This window comes from Lepisma saccharinum, chromosome 27 (genome assembly GCF_977018435.1).
Source record: "Lepisma saccharinum chromosome 27, izLepSacc3.1, whole genome shotgun sequence".
Classification (NCBI taxonomy): domain Eukaryota; kingdom Metazoa; phylum Arthropoda; class Insecta; order Zygentoma; family Lepismatidae; genus Lepisma; species Lepisma saccharinum.
This window is the reverse complement of record NC_139255.1, coordinates 55,516,789-55,538,018: the sequence shown is the minus strand read 5'-3', so window position 1 is coordinate 55,538,018 and position 21,230 is coordinate 55,516,789. Positions and strand designations below refer to the sequence as shown.

The 21,230-nt window shown below is 37.4% G+C and overlaps 1 protein-coding gene across 1 annotated transcript in view; it reads right to left on the bottom strand.

Moving 5' to 3' along the window:
* Positions 1–18,770, bottom strand: part of LOC145980377 (phosphoenolpyruvate carboxykinase [GTP], mitochondrial-like) — a 58,786-nt gene extending 40,016 nt beyond the window's left edge. The window contains exon 1 of the mRNA XM_083113443.1: positions 18,581–18,770. Coding sequence (XP_082969569.1) covers positions 18,581–18,609 — 29 coding nt within the window. The 5' untranslated portion in view covers positions 18,610–18,770. The remainder of the gene's footprint in view (positions 1–18,580) is intronic.
* Between the last annotated feature and the right edge of the window lie 2,460 nt (positions 18,771–21,230).

The window sequence follows — 21,230 nt, the reverse complement described above, 5'->3', positions numbered from 1 at the left end:
AGCACCCAGCGGTTTGTTGTGGCTGGGGCACGAGTCATGTGACTCATGCTATCAAAGCTCAATCCTTCCCGAGAACTCAGAATCACCAGGCAAACTTAAGCGAATATTTTATTATTTGGGTTGCATAAACAACAGGCTTTAAGACGTTACGAAATTCTACGTCCCGTGGCCCAGGTATTTTTTTCTAAGACTGTACAGAAGGATGCACAAGTAAGCGTGCCAAATTGTCCATGGCTAATATCATTACTTTTTCTCTTGCAATTGGATTCTTTAATTTTTTTAAAAATACTAGAAAGAAATTTTTAGGCGACAGAATTCAAGATGTAATTATGAGATGACTGATTCTTGATCTTTCAAATCTGAAAAGTTCACTTCAATTTTGATCATACAAAGTACGAAATCTTCAACAATCTCAGTTACGTAATTGCGTGACCTCACAGTACAGGCACGTCTCGCCAGATGTCAGCACAAGACCAGATGTGTTAAATCTTTTCTTCGCAAAGGGTCGAGCGCTCGATCCGCTATTTCTCAACAAAGATCAACTCGAGGATCGAACAAGGACAAGAAGGGCGCAAAAGTCATCGAATGTTAACATTTTGTAACAAAAACCGGGAAATTGGCAAATTAACTATGTCATACATAGCTCACATACGTCACGACAGGCTCTTCCATTTATAATAATGATATCACGTCTGTGCATTATCTACAGTTAAATTATTCTGCGAATTCCTATGCTTCATCCTATCGCAAGATTTGGAAATAGGAAATCTGAGAAATATAATGTTAAGCAACCACACAAAAGAGAAATATTCAGTATCTCGCAATGATGAATAAGGCGACAATATGTATTTGTACGAACCAATAGAAAATACTGGTCTAGAAATCTAAATTTACTATGTTTTGGCAACCTTGATTAGTAGCTTTGGTAAAATAGTATTAAATAAATGCCGCCCATACACAACCCTGAATTTAAAAAAAAAATGTATGCTTAATGTCTATAATAACAACAAAATTAGTATTTAATTTAGAATGGTTATTTTTCTCATCATATCATGTCATCTTAGACTTTTTTTTGCAACAACCATAGACGTAACTTGATGGGAGCAAGAGGGCATTTGCCACCCAAAATTATCTTGTTTATTATAATGTAGAAGGTAAAGGTATTGTTCTCAACCTTCTGAGACATGAGGAACAAAAAAATAAAGATTAATTTATATGACTTCTCTATGTAATGGTTATTTAACAAAATAGTCCTGGACGTAATTTTTGTGGATGGAAAAACTTTTCGATTCTTCCTCCCCCACGGTTAATCCCCATGCTGCGTCCACAACCACCCGACACGACTGTAACAAAAAATATTCAAGGAACAAATGAACATGAATATTAAATAGAACAACTCTGCACCCCCGTTAAAGCATGGTATTTATCCGCCACATGACAAGGAAGTTATGATTTGAGCCTTTTCGGTAACTCTTTCGTCTTGTAATCAAGGAGTTGCGGGTTCCATACCCAGTGAGAGACATATCGCATAGCGGTTCGGATCCCACTTAAAACTGTAGGTTCAGTCCCGATTGACCTACCTGAGGATAAGGTGAATTTAAAAGTACTTGACGTAATACAGTGAAGAAAATGACCTTCAGTGGAAGTTCTCACTGCCCTTTCCCATTACATTTTTAATGAGCTGCGGCTCCTGAAAAACATCATTAAGAGAAACGCAAACTGTAAATCGTGTTCGGAATTCTAATTTGCAATTGTTACTACTCCATGTATGCATTACATTCTAGATAGTCAACCTAGAAACCACAATACTTTCACGAGCAGTTAGTGGAAGACAATTGTGCAACAGAAACAGAGCTCCTTCACTTAACTCACGCCAGAAGTCTATAAAACTTACGCAATATCCTATACGAAGCGTCCAAACCAAGATCATTTCGTGACGAACCAAGATGGCAAAATAAAGAACCGCAGGAAATAAGCGAAGACGTAGTGGCAAGAAATGATTGGTTGATTGATTTGCATTTTTTTCACTTCGCTTTTCTGTCACTTTTGGCTAATCGCGAAGATAACGACGAGTTGTGATATGATTAAATTGATGAAGGGACACTCAGAAAGAACACTCATGCAATGTCCGGGATTCGAACCATGGGCGGAGTTTGAGCTTTTGCTTTGGGGGGGGGGCAGACTCTGGGAGAAGCATATGATGTACCTGAGGGTTGTAGAATATCCCCTAGCTCCGGAGACCTTCCCCCGGAATTAAAAAGCAACAACTTAAAAACACTGAGTTCTAGGCCTTTTAGAATTGAAATTGTTAAATTTCCTCCCTTAAGTAAACAAATATTAATTAGTATATTGGTTGTCAGTTTTAAAAGAAGCAAAACAGTACGATTATTGCATTTTGCATTTCATTAATTTTTTATTGATACAATACTCGTATTACTTTAAAAAAGTTACGGTACAATAGTAAGCTTCAGAAATTTTAGAAAAATTAAATTGAAAAGTTCTTTTGATGCCTCAGCAGTAACTGTTGACTCAACACAAAGTCATTTTACGTTTTACTTTCTTCAAACTGTACATATAAATCAAATCGTCTAAGTCCCGCTATTGCGGCGCAATTACCGCACATGCCATCATGCCAAACGTCAAGATTTGCGGTATGGCTTCATAACAAAAATGTAGCAACTTAACTTAATCATGTGTTATTTTTTTAGTCTTTTTAAGGGGGGCAGGCCCCCTCTGGCCCCTCCAGAACTTCGCCTATGATTCGAACCCGTAGCGCGCTGTGCTAACTGAGGTAGGTGGCTAGAAATGAGTTCAAAATGTAAATTCCGCATGTTTTTATTATGTTAGTGGTTTGTTTGTAAATTGATCCAATTGCCAGTAATTTGCACATTTTGTAAAATCATGCTCTTCATATAGGCCTACATAATGTTTGACGCAATATCGTTGACACATCGTCAGATCAATAATTGATCTGATAACTGAAGGGGTCGGGAATAGAACATGGTAAGTGACATTTTGGTCATTATTGAGTTACAAAGTAAAAAGATCCATCCTTCAATTTTTGCGTATAATTGCCATTCTCGTGCAACTTGCATTGGACTTACTGAACGTTTCTGAAATTGGTAAACACAACACGAAAACGATTTATCTACAGTGTAGCTTCCTACAAATGCATCAGATTGATTTAAATCAGGTGATTTTTTAATTTTTTAAAATAAATAATTTATATAATAATGTACATAAGGATTTTGTAGATACCAGAAAATCATTTAATGGTGTTTATTAGGATCTAACAAAGCAAATAAAATACATTTACTGATGGTGTGAAGCTTATACGAAAGGTAAGCAGACATTTCTCTTGATTTACAATTCAATAATTTTTATAGGCAAAATAGCTAACATTTTGTGCAGAAAAAATATAAAGAATACTAATCATGTTAAACCATAAATAGTATCATTATCATTAAACTATAAATAAACATGGCAGCTGATATTTTTCAAACTAGAATTAAAAATCTCCAAAATTTTGCTACGAAAACTATTAAAATTATAAACTTGATATTTTAAGTTACAATTTTAGCATACATCATTATAGTTTCATTAACACACTAAAGAAGCATTTCCACAGTAGGTACTGTATCAGAAACAGAAAAATGTATATTTACATATAATTTTTTATTTGCTTTCAACAAACTGTTCAAATATTTACAGGGTGGTTTACTAGAAAAAGTATTTCCATAAAAAACATATATCTTTATGTATGGTGCCAAAAACCATACAAGCAATTTTAAGTGTATTTTAAAAAAAACTATTTAAATAAAAAATAAACAAAAATGATTTGTTAAATAAAAATCATGATTTTTACCCACCCTGGCTTCCTATAATATTTTCTTCTTAATAAACTTAATAATGACCAAAGTTGAAGGACTCCTTCAATTGACAAATTATCACCCAAGACCTGGCAACACGAGTTAATTCTTGGGAATTATCCCAACGTTAGATTATGACATGACATGTTTATTGCATTGACGTACAGTGGGATCCATGAGTATTACCGTGCAAATTGTCCATCAGCATGTTCGTGCACTTCATTTGATCCAATAAGAGCTTCAAGAATTAAAAGAAAACTCAAAACAAGCTGTTGATAACTTCTGCACCAGCATACATAATAATTCATCGCTTAAAAACACACAGGATGTGCGAGACAAATTAATGAAAATAGTCATGGGCAATTTGCACGTTAAAACTCGCACTGTACATTGGAGTCTTCGTGAAATATTCCACCATCTTCCATTTCAATTCCCCTTGCACGTCAACGAAAAACACTTGAACGTCGACAATCTGAGAACAAATAGAACAAGAGATCCTATTCTGATATTGCAAATTGTGTCTTATCTAAGTTAAATATTGGATCAGAATATTTACAAATTATCTCAGAACATCTGTGCGTTAATATTTAAAAATATTTCGTGTTGACCCAACACTCGGAGTATGGATTCAGTTTAGTTTTTATTGTCTATCGTCACAAACCATGTGATTAAGCCACAGATTAAATTAAGCAGTCAAATAATTCCAGATTGTGACGTGTTTTGTTTGTTTTCATTGCTTGCCTCTCTAAGTTAAGTATAGGATATTAAAGTTAAGTGTTCAGTTTTTAGGAATACAAATTGATAACAAATTAACGTGGGAACCGCATATTAAATATAGTAGTAGTAAGTTGCCTAGAGTTATTTATTTGCTACAGCGTCTAAAAAATTGTGTACCGGTTGACTATATTAGAACTTCTTATTTTTCATTTTTTCAAAGCATTATACTTTATGGAATAATCCTCTGGGGAATTCCCGTCAGGTCAATGACGTTTTGCTATTGCAAAAAGAAGCCATCAGGGAGATTTCAGGTTCTTCTTATAAAGAACATTGTAGATCTTTGTTTATTCATTACAAAATAAAGACTGTAATAAATTTACAAATTTACTCTGTTTTGATTTATACTAAAAATAGGTTGCCTGAATTGAAATATAAACAAAATGTACATAATTACAATACAAGGTACGAGAGAACTTTACTTATCTCATCATAGATATTGTCTAAGTCATTAAATAGTTATGAACTAATTGGCCAAAAACTTTTCAACAAAATCCCATTCTACTTGCATAATGAATCGTTACAGGTTTTTAAAAACAAATTGTACAACTGGTTAGTTTTACACCCATTTTATGATATTAATGAATTTTTTTAATGTCTAGCAGATGATTTAATTTTGGTACATAATTTTATTAGCTTTGCATAGCCTATAGGTTTCACACTATTATGTGCATATCTTAACTATTGACTTTGTCTATTGCTGTACTTGGCCTAATGACAATAAAATTTTATTATTATTATTATTATGCGTGGTCGTAAAATACTGAAAGAAATACCTGGATCTGAATCCAACACTCCCTACCCAACAACAAAGAGATTTCAGATCGAAGCGACACGTGTCTCTTGGAAACCAAACTTCAGAAATAAATGCTACCTTTCGAACCGAAGAGATGACAAGCTTCACGTGTCGCTCAGACTGGTCCGTTTTCTCAATACCGGTCTGTTGTTCGTGCATGCGCGGTGAATGTTTTACTTTTGACTGAAAAGGCTCGTGTCGCTTGTCGCTTCGGTGTGAAACTTCCGTGTCGCTTGTCACTTCAGTCTAAAATTTCTTTGAAATCGGTCTGAAAGCTCCTCAGGGGAGAATTCACACCGAAGCGACAAGTGACAGGCGACACGTGTCGCTTGAGGATTTCATGAATCGAAGGCAGGCTTGTGCGGCCTGCTACAGTGTGAAACGTTGCTGCTGATTGGCTCGTTCCCAAGCGACATGCGTGTCGTTTCCGTCTGAAAGCTCCGTTGACCGCTAGATTACGGTGGTTGGTTTCATAGTGCTTGAGTTCGAGACACAACGCCCAAAGATACTCGCGATTTCTGTATGCAACAAATCGTTTATGAAAAACTTAATAAAGTAATAATAATGATTATGGTAATAATAATAATAATAATAATAATAATAATAATAATAATAATAATAATAATATCCATTTTGTAGAGATCGAACTCCCGCGTAATCGATTGGTTAGATCGTGGTCCCTGATTCGATCTCAAGTGGAGGTTTCAAATTTTCTATGTTAACCCATATCATGAGAATAATTAGGAAGCTGCCTATGACAAACCGCTCATCAGTACTTCGCTCTCAAAGGACTGTTGCGCCATCTAGATTTACAGTTCAGCTAGATCACAAATATGATAGTGGAAGTAATTTTCGTCCCACGTCCAAACATACAAAATGGATAAGATTTTCTTTATCAAAATATTAATCATTAAGTAGAATGGTTTGGAGGAAGTGGTATAGCAGCTTGATCAATTCCATTCTTCGTAATCTTTTGTTCCTTTGTCCTCATTGAAACCAATCAGCAGAAAGACCAGTTCAAACGCTGCAGGATAAGACAACACTGAGAAATTTTCCACTGGATTACGATATCTATCGCAAGTGTAGGATTGAGAAGGATAGGGAGTGAACCTTGAAACGTTTTGAAAGGAATAAAAAAAAAAGACAGCCATGTAGCACATTTAAATCGATAACAAGTTCCCTCTTGGTAGCCTTCGGGATTGATTACGGCAACCAAGTTCAACCTATTTGGCACAGGACCAAAACACCAGGCAGGACCCTCGTAGAGGAGTTTGGTTGCTGGAACGGCTTTGCCTGTTAAAGGCTTTGTGTTATACGGTTTCAATGTTGCAGCTTCTGGGTGGGAGAGAGAGATAGGGAAGAAGGAGGAGGGAGGGAGAGACACGCAGAGGACAGTCAGATGGAGAGAAAGATAAAAAGAAGAAAAAGCAACACGGGAGAGAGAAAGATAAAATGAAGTTAAGGTAAAGAGAGAAATGGACGTTGCAAAAACAGAAGAGAGAAAAGATACGGCAGAGAGGGAGAGAGAGAGGAAGTGAACATAAAAGCAGGAACAGATAGAGTAAAAGTGTTTTACCCTGTCCCCGTGTCAGGGCAATAGTGTTTTTTTTTACCTTATTTAAATATTTTGTTAATTTGTTAATTACGTGTATAAAAATATGTATGTGTGATTAGTATAACTTAATTTATTATGTATTTTTTTAGGTTCGTATAATCCCTGTATAAATTTGTTCTATCTTCGTGTCTCGGGAGGGGAGGGGAGGGGTCGCGCGGGAGGGGGCGACACTTCTTTTCATCTTTTCTCCCTCTCTCTCTCTCTCTCTGAGGGGGGAGAAAGAGAGAGAACAGAGGGAGAGAGAGAGAGAGAGAAAGAGAGAGAGGAGAAATTGTATCTCCCCCTCTCTCACACCGTTCTTTCTTTCCCTTCCTGAGGGGGGGGGGCAATATATAATTATGTTAACTTGTAGCAACCCACGTGCATTGTCGTACAAAGAAAGATACCCACAGACAAATCTGAGCCGAGTACGAAGTGCACCGAGCCTCGAGTGCGGAGGTAAAGTGTGTGTGGGGGGGGGGGGGGCAAGCTAGTAACAAGAGAAAGAGGAGAAAAGAGGGAGAAAGATATAGACTGGTAGACACATAGACGAAAGGGAAATAGAGAAAGAGGCATACAGGAAAAGACAGAGAAGATGCCTCCATTCTCAATCATTCATCTCTCTTCTTCTCCATTCTCAATTCTTTACATTTCTCTTCATTTCTTGCATTATATTTCCCTGCCCTGTTTCTCGATATCTAGCTCTTCCTGTTCCCCCTATCTTCTACTCCTGCCATTCTTTGTTGTAAACAGTTTCAAGCAGTGTTGCCACATGAAGGGAAATTTTGAGCTAATTTTAAGGGAAAAGGGAAATTCTATGAAAAATAGCGAATTTTCAGGGAAATTTTACGACAGACTCAATATTAATTATATTAAACATTATAAGAGATTCCAGTTTTGAAAATGAGATTTTTTTAAAAAAAATAATTGTCGTAGTATACTTTGTTCTGAGAGGAAGGGTGGAATTTGGGTTGGTCCACATCTGGCTGAAGGTTATTGACCATTAACCTTATGTCCCGGCTTTGGGAGTGGGTGGCTAATTGCAAAGATGGGGATGAGTGATGATATGATGAAATTTATGAATGGACACTCACACACAGCCATTCCAGGCCGGGATTCGAACCCGGGACCTCTGGCGTCGTACCATTTCAAAGTTAAATTATTTAACATTTTATACATACATACGAACATGGATCAACGATGATAATTATTAATATTATTATTATTAATTCATTAGATGAAGGGAAAAAATGGGCGAAAAAGGGAAATTTTACCCCTTACAAAGGGAAATTGTGCTTACAGATTGTGGCAACACTGGTTTTAAGTAATTCTCTTTCAGGAGCAGACGAATCAACCCAGACCGTGAGTTTCCTACGACGATGAACTTTTGGAAAGAAAGTTCTGAAGCAAATTTTTATATTTTCTGGAAGAACCTTGAAACATTTCGTATCCCGCATAACCTTGTCGTAAATATGCGACGCAAAATTATCCGGGCAAACAACATCCGTGAAACACTATCTGCATGACGAGTGACGTACCGAAATAAAAGTCGAAAACAAAAGCTTGTCAATATGCTTCTCTACGTGCCTGATATGTGAGAATAGTTTTGAGTCATGTGTCTCTATTTACAATCTCTGGTTGAGCGATTATGTGTTTACGTCACAGTCCCGAGGGACAAACATATTGTCTTCAGAGAAGTAAACAGTGCGCTTCACTTTGGTTTCTCGTTTCCCCTTGCCATGGTGATTAGGCAGTTCGCAAACGCTAAGGTGCCCTTGTACTGTATAATATGCAGCAGCAAGATCCTATATATACGCGTAAGTCCCCCTGTGCACTGCACCATACCGATAATACCACGATAACACATTAAGGGTGTGGAAGTGGGGCTCCACACATTCTAGATCTCGCCATAATGGAGGTGATGTGATCAGCACCCTCCTCCCGTGCTCATTGATTAAAAGCTGCGTGAACCCCAGAACTGTTTTTAAGCAGGTGCCCAGGATTTGCGAAAGGGAAGGGTTATAGGTACTTTTTTAAAACCTTTACTCGGCCAAGAGGTCACATGTAACCCACTGAAAATATAGGCGTAGTCGGCCAAAGTTCATGTGCTTTTAGCACCTTCATACTTGTATGTGAAGTTGTGAGCGCTAACAGATGTTCAGATAAAACTTTGAAATGTCTTGTGGAAGAAACTCCACCCACCCAGGACCCCCCCCCCCCCCCCGAACTCCAAAGTTGCGTACGTAATGAAGCTGGCGCGAATTTTAAATTTGTACACTAATTTCACAAAAAATGTTATAACTCGTAGACTATTTGACCAATCTACTTCGGGTAACTTTTGTTTTGCAGCTAAAACATCAGGGCATGCAACCATGCAAAAATCAAAACGCCAAAGGCAATATGAGGGGTTGGGTGGGCCGCGGCCCCCAACTTTCAATGAAAAAATCATAAAATGGGGAGTTTGCCCCCTCTTCCCCCGCTACTTTGGAAGGGGTCGCAAACTTTAGCCTTATTTTCAAAGAATGGTCCTTTCTCAAGCGAATGAAAGTCATTTCATGTTCCTGGGTGCATTACATTATCGAATATGTGAAAAACTCCCCATATTTTATGATTTTTTTATTGAAAGTTGGAAGCCGCGGCCCACTTAACCCCTCTTATTGACTTTGGTGTTTTGATTCCTGCACGGTTGCATGCCCTGATGTTCTAGCTGCAAAACAAAAGTTACCCAAAGTAGATTGCTCAAATAGTCTCCGAGATATAACGTTTGTTTCTGAAATAGGTGTAAAAATTTAAAAATCGCGCGCAAAGGCCGCGGCCAGAGAGGGGTTACTTTCGAAAACGCGCTCGGCGGTGTAAAGGTTAAGTAGTCAGTCCCCATTTTGCTGTATTTTCCTACCTTTAACGTCCTTTTTTAAAAAAAAGTACTGGAACAAAAAGGGGGGTTATAAACCCCCCACCACCACCCCTCTTGGGCACGCCACTGACTGTTGTATAAGTCCACTTTTTGCACAGTAAGGCTAATCGGGACTAGACCTACTGTTTAAAGTGGGATCCGAACCACTATATGTCTCCGCCGGTCTCCTTGACTAAAAGGCAGGGACACTGTTAAAAAAAAGAAGAAAAGAGTTTCACTGAAGATAATCTTTCCCCTGAAGTACTTCCACCGAGGTGCGTAAAAGTTAGAAAGAAAATAAATAACTAGGCATTCAGTACACTCAGTGTAAGAAATATAAAAAATAATGAAATACATTGAGCTGGATATTGACTTATCTCGTGGAAAAGTCTCCCCAAGGATGACGGGAAGTTGGACGCAACATATACAGACAAGAAAAAGCAAAGCAAAGCTCGCAATAGACCAAGTAATACGTACCATAAGTAAAGTACCCCAAATGCTGTTCTCGGTGATTCAGAGTTTGTACAAGTCAATAGTAACAGGAACCATGAACTATGGGGTTGAATTGTGGGGGGCTAGAGGAGGGAACATAGTCACAAGCATCCAAACAGAATTCTATAAAAAAAGTGATGTGTGTAAGTAGAAGCACTGCCAATGGGGGAGTACTTAAAGAACTGGTTCTTAACAGAGAGACAGTACAAGCTCGGATGAGAGCTTTAGAGTATTGGCTGCAGCTGGCAAGGGAGGGTAACACGACACTGAAGGGTCATTGTCTGATAATGCAAGTAAGAGAAGAAAATACACGGAACTGGGCGAGGGATATAAAAAACATGTTGTACTCTATTGGGGTGGAGTGGGTGTGGGAAACGAGAGGTAGGGTAGATACATCAGTAGAAAACCAAATCGGAGAGACTGCTGGACATAGACAGACAAGAAATACTAGCCGACTGCCAGACGAAGACTTCACTAAAGAACCAACTGAAATCAAGGGAATGGGGCAAAGCAAGATACATAAACTTAGTGGGCAAAAAAAGGGGGGATGGTTAGCATGGTTCAGACTGGGGGGTTGGAAACAAGTAAGAATGAAGCGTGGGAAACGATATGCTCTTTGTTCGGGGAGGTAGAGACGGACGAGCATCTGCTATCTGCCTGCCCCTCTACGCGTGATTTGCGAGACAAGTGGGTTAAGAACGTAACAGGGAGGGAAATAATGGAAGTGGTAGAAGATAGAAGAGGAATCATAACTGAGATAGTGCAATGAGTGGGGAGATATTTGTGAGAAGTGAGAGAACGAGGAAAGGCGATAGCGGATACCGATAAGAGCGAAGAAACCGCACAAAGTAACCTTAGCTTATAATACGTGGACTGTGGAACCAGAATTGTACAATATATATATATATATATATATATATATATATATATATATATATATATATGTTTGTTTTTGTTTCATATTTTCAAACATGTGTCAAAAGAATCACCAATGTGAATCAACATGTAGTGCATACAGCCAACGGCTCGCACATAGAAGTTCAAATAAAAAAATAAAAAAATAATAAATTTGAATTAAAATAGGTCATATTTTACTAGTTTTTAATAGTTATAGTCATAACTATCTCGATAATTATTTCTACTATTCAAGTTTTATCAATGGCCCATCGTCGCGATTAGCCAAAAGGGGCAGAAAAGCGACGCTAAATAATAAAAATCAATCAATTAACTGTTCCCAAGCGAAATGTTAATTATTGTGCTTTTCTGACGGCAATAGTTTACACGATTATAGAGAAGAGAAAATGCATTTCACACTTAAGGATCTTAATATGAAGCTGACATCTCAAAAAGTTTTCCTAACGCTTTCACATTTTTTCGCAGAATCTCGATTTTTGTCCTTTTGACTCAAAGTTTTACCTGAACTTCCCTCCATATCAAGGACGTATTTAAGGGGGAGGGGATCCGAACCCCCGGCCCTCGCCATAAGACTTACCAAGCACAAAAAAATTTTAAAAAAATTACTTCTTTAGCTTTTTTTTGCATGCATGCCCAGATTATTGGAAGGCAAAGGTTTTTCATACGTCTTTGAATGACCGGTCCAAAGAAGATTTTTGAACACAACTGCTCATAATAATGTGCATAAAATATCAGGAACTTTACTTTTCGTCAACTGGATCTCGCATCCTTTTTTGTTACTCAATAAATTTTCAATTCTTTATCTACTGAACATTAATTTCCTTGCCAAGGCAGTTGTTTGAATACGTCTTTGTACATATATTATTTTATACCGCATTTTTTAGCTATTCATGTAATAATAAGAATACAATATTATTTAATTTGCATATTTAATTAAAATTATTTTAATTTCATTTAATACGTACGTACAATTATGATATAATCATTTTAATTTAAACATTTATATTATTATCATTATTATTATTTCTGAGACACTTTGTTCGACCCCCCCGAAATATATTTCTAGATACGTGTCTGCTTTACGTGTCAACACTGCAGGCACAGAAATTCATTCACTCCACCTGCTTCCTTCCCTCAAGAGAGTGAGAATTCGCTGTGCATGAAACATATTTGGCAACACTGTACGAAAGGGAAGGAAGGAATGCTCCCTGTGCAACTTTTCCACCTTCAATTATATCGTTCACGGTCACAGACCTTGATCACCTGCCCCTGCGTTGGGAAATTCCATTCCCTGGAGCCAGGAAGGAGAATATCCCGAGAACAAGTCCAGTAGACTTGAGCCACCAGCAGTGGCACCAACTTACATGGGCCCGTGGGGTTCGAGCCCCACCCAACAATTTGCCTGTTATTATATTTTATTTTAGAAATAAAATCCCCGCACTTAAGAAAAAAGTTTCATCATTATACACTTAAAAAAAAATCTCACAAATTAATTACTGACTAATAGTTCACAATAATTTGTTACATTTTCAATATGACATTTTTCAATGTCATATTATTTACATTTTCCGTGGTTACATCGTTATTAGGAGAGGAAGGGAGGAGAAAGGCTTATGACCACGATGAGCATCGAGAGGCACTAACAACTCTCAAAATAGGCACGCAAGATGCACCGGAAACATAATAGGCACTAAGAGTGAATGAACATGGACAGATTTTTCATTTTCTCGGAGCAGGCACTCAAAAGGCATCTATCTATTGGCAATTATGACTATTATAGGCCAAAACGATCACTATAAAATGCATGTATTCCGCTCAGAACTGTCCTGATCATGAAAAAATCTCCGTTCCGAGTTCAACCAAACCAAAAGTTTCTCAAAAGTTGGCGCTCCTGGCCAACAGGCGCAGGAACAAATATTGTAGCCTGGATACCGACGGACCAATAAAATATTTCCTTACGAACCGTTACAAGAAAAAAATCGATGTGGATGATTTAGCAGCATATAGTAAAGCGGTTTAATCATCAACAACAGCAAACAAGCTATAATATACCTATTCTTGTATTTTTAAAAAAAAGCACAAATATGTTAGAAATGACAATTCAAAATCAGGACATTTGAAATTACAGCTAGCGCTTCGATTTTTTTTCCATTCACACTCCTGTTCACATAAAGTGACACACTTTATAACGTTGGACAGTTGAAGTATGTGCCATTTTATCTGAACAGGAGTGCACATGAGAAAACGAAAGCGTATAATACTGTATATTCGGCGGCATTTCATTTGCTGCTTTTATAGTGTCAGTCAGATAGAGCTAATTCCATGCTCAACTGGCGATAAAGTATATTCTGGGTCAGTATGAGGTGTGCTTGCGTAATAGTTTTTATCTCAAAGTATTATGAAATTCTTTATCGCAATATACGAAATCAATGCATATGGTAAGTATGCAATATGTTTGAAAGTATAACCACAGATTATAACCTTATATCGCCTTAGTAACATCCCTAAATTTATCAGTTGTTACGAGGGCTCAGATCGTGGCACATAGTTCAGATGTTATCGGGAAATCTAATTGTAACCATAGAATTACGACTCCTCTAGTTTGTCTTATCGCATTTCATGAACCCACTTTATCTGAAAAACGATTTATATTCAGTCAAGTTGAGTAGATACAGGTGAGCCAATCGTAAGATTTGTGAGAAAGTTAAGGTCTTTCACGAAACGTCATAGAATCTAGTTCGATGGTTATCCACGACGGGTCCACCTGTAAAAAACGCACCTTGAACTATACATATAAGCTTGAAAATCATGAAATATAAAGTTTAATCTATAAACCAGTTGGTAGGAACTGGCTACCACACGAGAAACTCAGGTTCGATTTTTCGAGTGGGTGACATAGACGACCACACGAAAGCGGGTGAAGCAGCATCTCAACAATGAGTATCTGGGGACAACCCTGAGAACTAAAGGTGGCTGGAGCGTGGTGCCGATCACATCACCTCCAGTATGGTCGATATCAAGAATATGCAGAGGCCTTCATCCACACCCTCCTATGTGCCTTCATTACACGTAATGCAGTAGAGAGAACCTTACTCTTATTTAACATCTTACAACAAAAGTGGTGGTAAGTAAAATTTCATGGGAGTTAAATTATTTTGGAAAATATGGTTTTATACAGTGGCGCCAACTTATATGTGTGCCCGTGGGGCCCGAACCCACCCAATAATTTGTTGTTGTTATCATGTATATGTTTTCGTGATTCGTGGTGGATTGTTTATTGAAATCAGTAAATAACAGATTTTTTAAAATAAAGATGCATTGTTGGTGTGCATTAATATCATAATACATGGAAGGGGGAGTTTATGAGATTTTTTTTGTGAACTGGCGTGTTTGAGCGTACGCAATGTTTTTTTGAAAAGTTGGCCTCTGGTTTTATATTACTTCATGCACGTATAAAGTTTTTATCTCAAAGTATAACGTTGATGATGTTAACAGTTCTCTAATCGTATCATGTATTTTCGGACACACACATACATACGTAGAATTTGTTTCTGTCCTTTTCTAATAAAATGAAAAACTTAATAAATGATTCACGGCCATACCACATACGTTCAGATCTAAAACGACTTTGAAAAAAGGCTGAGAATTAGTTTTGTGGAATAGATCAAGCGAGAGGTGTACATACATTTGAACATGATCAATTTGCATATAAATATGCTGCAATGGGTACGCATACAACATTTAACTCTTAACATACAACCAACCATGAACTTTTGTTCATATGGTGAGACGTCTGCAAGTTCAACTTATCAGCTGAAACAGCCTTGTGTAGATCAAAGTGTATCAGCATTTCACGTGGACAAATAATGGTTACGCGCAAAGGTTTCATCTGTAGTTGCGTTGGGTCTACTGGAAATTGATTCCCGGTGACAATTTCTCCCTGAAAGACGTCGATTTCATTGGCGTCTAAGACTAAGGAGTCACCCACAGAAGTATCTAAAACTAGATATCACGGATGGTAGACGTGACTTAGAAAACTCGTCTCGTCTCGAAATATTTCGAGCATGCCATTACACAAATTTTCTACATGTATACACACACTGTTAAAGCAAACAATTTTAATTGATAACACAGTTAAGCCTTGTCTCCATGTTAATAGAACATTAAAATACTGACCAAGACAAAATTTATAGTATAAAAAATATATACACTAAAAAAGTAACGTTTCCACCCTCTGACGGGGTCTTCTTGAAGTTTCGTTTGAAGAAGACTCTGTTAGAGGGTGGAAACGTTACGTTTTTAGTGTTTATATTTTTTATACTATAAATGTTGCCTTGTTCAGTAGTTTAATTGATTTTTTTTTTGCTTGACGCCACGTTCTGACGCCACAAACCCTCGAAAAACATACTTTTATCCTGACTGAAAAGTTCACAGTTTCCACGAATTGAATAAATTTGCCATTGCTATAAACACAATATTAGGGCCGAGCCGATACCACTTGGAATAGCTGTTAAAAATAAACATTAATATTAGCGTGTAAGTATTATATGAACCAATTTAGAAAGATTTTTGCTCTAAAATATTTGAGGATTACATCAGAATACTAAATTATATGTTATCACAAAATTCAGTTTTTTCACACAAAAGTGGTTCAAAATTAAAAGAAACTTCGAATTTTTCAAAATTTCCAGGATAATTATGCCTTAGGGGATTTTTGCGGATCCCGTGAGAAACTAAAATGCCAGAAAGATATCGGCAAATAAATTCCAACCGATTCTTCCGATACCGATACATGAGTATCGGCTCAGCTCTTGAGTAATAGAGTAGATAACTGCTTGATACGTAAATAAATCGAATAGTCAACTAAATTTGGTTTGTGTATATTTTTTCAAATAAAATAGCTACATCCTATTTTACAATCTCGAACAAGACCAAGATTATCAGACACTAAGCCTAGTCTCGTCTCGTCTCGATTTTAAACAAGTCAATCTCGTTCTCGACACCATCTCCACTAGAAATTAAATGCATCCAGGTGTTGACAGATACACAATAAACATCGTCCGCCCCCTAAAGAGAGGTTATTATTCCACCGTTGATTGAAATGTCAATACTAAGCATGTTGAAATCAGTGAATGTTGGTTGCTGACAATGACAAATGAGATAAAGTGACAGTATTGACAATTCATTTAGCAGTTAATCGCCTTATGCATGCTGTGCGTCTGATGTCATTAGATTGACTGCTACTTCCTGCTCGAACTCTCGTCAGTTCATTAATTGTTCTAACTATCACGAATAACTTACAAAGGTGTGAAAATGACGCGATGTAAACAATACAATCATAGGCATATTATTTATGTATATTGTATATGTCAATCGTGAATTTCCAAGTTCTGTAAATTGAAATGAACTCCCGAAGATGAGTTCGTTAATCAAAGGATTCGCCCCCACCCTTTCCTGACGAAAAAAAATCGTCACAGAAAATGTACGCCCGGATATAACCCCACCCACTTAAATAAAAGAACACCGTTTCTATGAAAATTACTAAAAAACCACATTGATTTCGGACTCTGCTCCCTTGCACAGTCATTTGCAGCTTCTTACAACTGAAACTCACTGCGAAAACAAAAGTTACATTTCAAAGAATTGATGGAGTAGATAAGCATGCAACGTGACTGTGCAACTTCCAACCATTATTTTCCATTAAATCGATAATTAAGTAGGATTAAATTCTACCGAGAGTTGTACCTTGTGCTGTAATCTCTGTTGGACTACGAGCTTTGAAAAGATTCGTTCACGATAGTCAGAAGTACCAAGTTATATCTGGACCCAAGGACTTTTCGTGGGCGTATATCTGCTTATTAACACTCTCAAGATCATAATAAGAGTCAACATATTACGTGGCACGTAACATACAACCTAGCTTTTATATTTCAGTGGAAATCTCGAAAGATAAATCGTACAGATTCTTTACATTTCTAAGAAGTGATTAAGTATATCAGATAGATACTTTCAAATCTCTTCTCTCCAGCAATCAACCTTTTAAACAAGTAAATAACGATTAATTTGTTGCTATGCTTGTATTTTTCACAATCCTGTTCCACTTCATCTGTTTAAAAGTCCTGCAGTACTAATGTTTTACACATACATAGAAAGCTCCGGAGAAAGTGGTGCTAAATAACGGTAGTTAAACAACAGTTGAAATCTGCCTATTCTCGATTCTGTTTGAAAAACAAAGCCACACCGTGTATGTATATACGTGAGCAATTCAACAACTTAATGTCTGGTTTATCTGATACTCTCGCATTTTCTTGTAACTTGAACCAGAACAGACAGGTTCAGCAAAACATGATTACTGGAATAACTAGTACGTGAATATACACATCCAAGTCGCTTTGAGTCTAAAATTATCTATGTCCTCTTTCGATATCTGTTCTAGCACAATAAATTGCTTTGGTATATAGGTAACATGAAACACTGAAGCATTTATTTTAAAATTAGTGGCACAGTGAATTAAAATGGTTAATAGCAAACACTGTGGCAAACTGGTTTTTAAACTCGCTGCGAAACCAAGTGTCCTGGGTTCGAACTTTGTCAAAGATGTGAAGTCCTTTCTTCCGACAAGTAAAAAAATCAGGAATTTGGTAAAGCATACAGGATGGTATGGCATCGTCTTGGGCAGTAGGTTTACAATCTTTGTTTTACAATGTTTCCATTGATCTTACATATTAATATTATTTTATCGATGCATTTTAGTCCATTATCGATAAATAAAGCTTCAACCTCCCCTGAATATATGCCATCAGAGAGGTGAGCAACGTGAAACTAAAATAATTAACAATACTTAACTTTCTTCTAAAGCTTGTTGAAAAATTCACACGTGTCACATGCACAGTATAATTTACTGATAGCAAAAAAAAAAAATCCCTGTATACCACAAAAGAAGCGAGAGGGTTGACGATTGGTGCGTACATAATATGACCTTGACCTCTATTCAGTGCACGTGTGAAACAAGTATGAACGGTAAACATTTGTGCAAGTGCATATCTCGAATTCCACACACAACACAAACAAAAAAGCGAGGACATCATTGAGAGTATGAGCTATTATGCCATTTACACACATTAAAATAACATTAGGTACAGTTGTCACGTCCTTGAACTGACAAAACGAAACATTTCCGCTGGAAAAGACACTGACCCGGGCAACTGAATCCCCCCGTCAGGTAGCGCTAGAAGCGTGTAACTTACCGGGGCAGGAGTAGCAGTAGACGAGCCATCTTGACTTGATGTATGGCGTCCCTTGCACTATCAGCTGATACGGCTTGAAGCTGAAGACAGTTGCGTCCGAACAGTAGCACTTGCGAAACAGCTGTTCACATTACGAGCACTTTACATCCAAAAAGAGGACAGTGGACGATTAGCTGGCAGCCAAGCTTGCTGGCCATTGATTGAACCTGCGTGACGTCACGCGCGCGTATGAATGCGACAGCGAGCGAAAGCCATGCGCATAGCTGGTTTCACGTGCCTGGCTCGGTATTCAATGTAACGTTACTGTAAAAAGCGTTAGTTTATTTTATAGCGCGAACGTAACTTTTGTTTTTCAACCAGACTTTCCGCACAATCGCGTAAAGAATTTCGTATGATTTGCCGTGCGAAAATTATATAAAAGTAAAGATAATTGCCACGTGAACTTCTGCTATTGTCGCTTGCCAAAAACACGTGAGAATTCCTAACAACGAATGATAATATAACAAATACAATACACACCTACATATTCTAATATCTAATACCAAGGGCGCCCGCAAGGGGGGGGGGCGAGGGGCACTTGCCCCTTCAGATATCTAAAAAAAGATCAGGTAATTCCAATGAGAAAATTGTAGCTATATTTTATTTCAGGTAATATTGTTTATATTATATATTATTTACAGACTTTAAGTTACAGAAGCCGGCCCCCGTGGCGGAGTGGTTAGCACATCGTGCTGCGACGCCAGGGGTCCCGGGTTCGAATCTTGGCTTGGGCATGGACGTTTGTGATGTCTATTCATCATATCATCACTCATCCTCATCTTCGCAAATTAGCCAAAAGTGGCACAAGAAGCGAAGTAAAATAAATCAAATCAAATCAAAATAAGTTACTGAAATTGACTGCCATGTCCAACAAAACAAAGAGCAGAAGCGGAAAAATTAGAATCATGTTGACTAACTATACGGGACGGAAAACTTTTCGTCGGGGCAAGATTGGGAAGAGACATTTTATAACCCCGAATTTCGGGACTGAAAAGATTCGCCATTTACAGACTAAATCGGGAAATTTTCAAAATTCCTGAAGGGGAAGAAAATCTCGAAATTTTTCACACTATTTCTCCCTCAAGTGATTGTTTTTGAACTTCTGGAACATAAACTGTTACTTTCAAGAATTTCAGACAATTATAGTGTAGAAAATATCATGAATTAACAGTTAAAGAGTACAAAAAAGTATTAAAAGACAAAGAACTATTCATCAACAAAATTACAGATGTTTATGAAAAGAAGTAAGGCGAATCCAGTTTATATTTAAATAGTGGATTCAAGTCTGAACTTATCAACAAAGTCAGTTAGTTTTAATTAAATTTCAATTTTATAATTCGTAAAATAATAATAATAAAACGTAAAACATAAGTTTGTATGAGTGAAGGGGAAGATGTACGTACAAATCTTACTCTATCCCAGAGTTGCCAACTTAAAATAAATTTTGAAGAAGTAGATTGGCATAAACATACTACATGACCCTCTACGTGCGTGAATTGGGGCAGGGGGGGGGGGGGCAGAAAGTGCGTTGCCTTTCAAAAGTCGGTAGCTATGCCTTGACGTTCATGAACATATGCCCCTTGTTCACAGATTAGAGAAATGAATGTAAATTATTTGAAGGGCTCTGGTGTAAAACATGGTAAATGACATTTGGTCATTTTTGAGTTACAACGTTACAATATTCGAATGAAATTGCTATGTCATACAATTTGCATTGAACTCAGTGAATCCTTCTGAAATTTGTAAACACAACACGAAAACAATTTATCTACACTATAGCTTCTAATAACCTTCCTTCTTAAGTAACTCAGAAATGACCAAAATGTCACTTACCATGTTTTACAGCCGAGCCCTTAATCTAGGAAACATATCCCCCCTTCTAATTTCACAAAATGAACCGTTTCCCACCAACAGAATCCCTTCGGGTTCTCTGCCACCACGGGTATAAATGACATTTGTTCCCCTGCTCGGAAATTAATTAGCATATATTTTTTTTTCCAAGTGAGAAACCATATTTCACGGTTAATCTGTTCTCCACTTCGTGCTCACACTTTCCATCTTGTTTCCAGCTCTTCTAATAGGTATTTGGGGGGAGCGGACGAAACATTCGTTTCCCTTGCAGTGAAGTCAAAGGTCGAAGCTGATTCGTTATCGACACTGGCGCCAGTGCAGAGGTTCAGCAGTTGTTTGGTCTATTACGTTCAGTTTAGGTCTGGCTCTATGTGCTGGTGTCAAGGCAGTCTGTGTGTGAGAGATATGAATGAGCTTTAACATGGAGTTTTAGTGCAACAAACATCCAGTGTTGCCACATGAAGGGAAATTTCCCTTCTGCAGGGAAATTCGGACCGAAATTTTAGTCAAAAGGGAAATGGGAATTTCGATGAAAAATACCACAATTTCAGGCAAATTTTAAGACATCTGACTACATTATTACAATATATGTTAAGTTCCAGTTGCATATTCACATTTTCATTTTTCTGCTCCCTTGAATATAGCCTGTATCTATTTATATATCTGTTAAGTACGTCGCTTTTCTGCACTTTCGGATAATAGTAACGATGAGGATTAACAATTAAATTGATTTCTTACCAGGATCCAAACCTGGGACATC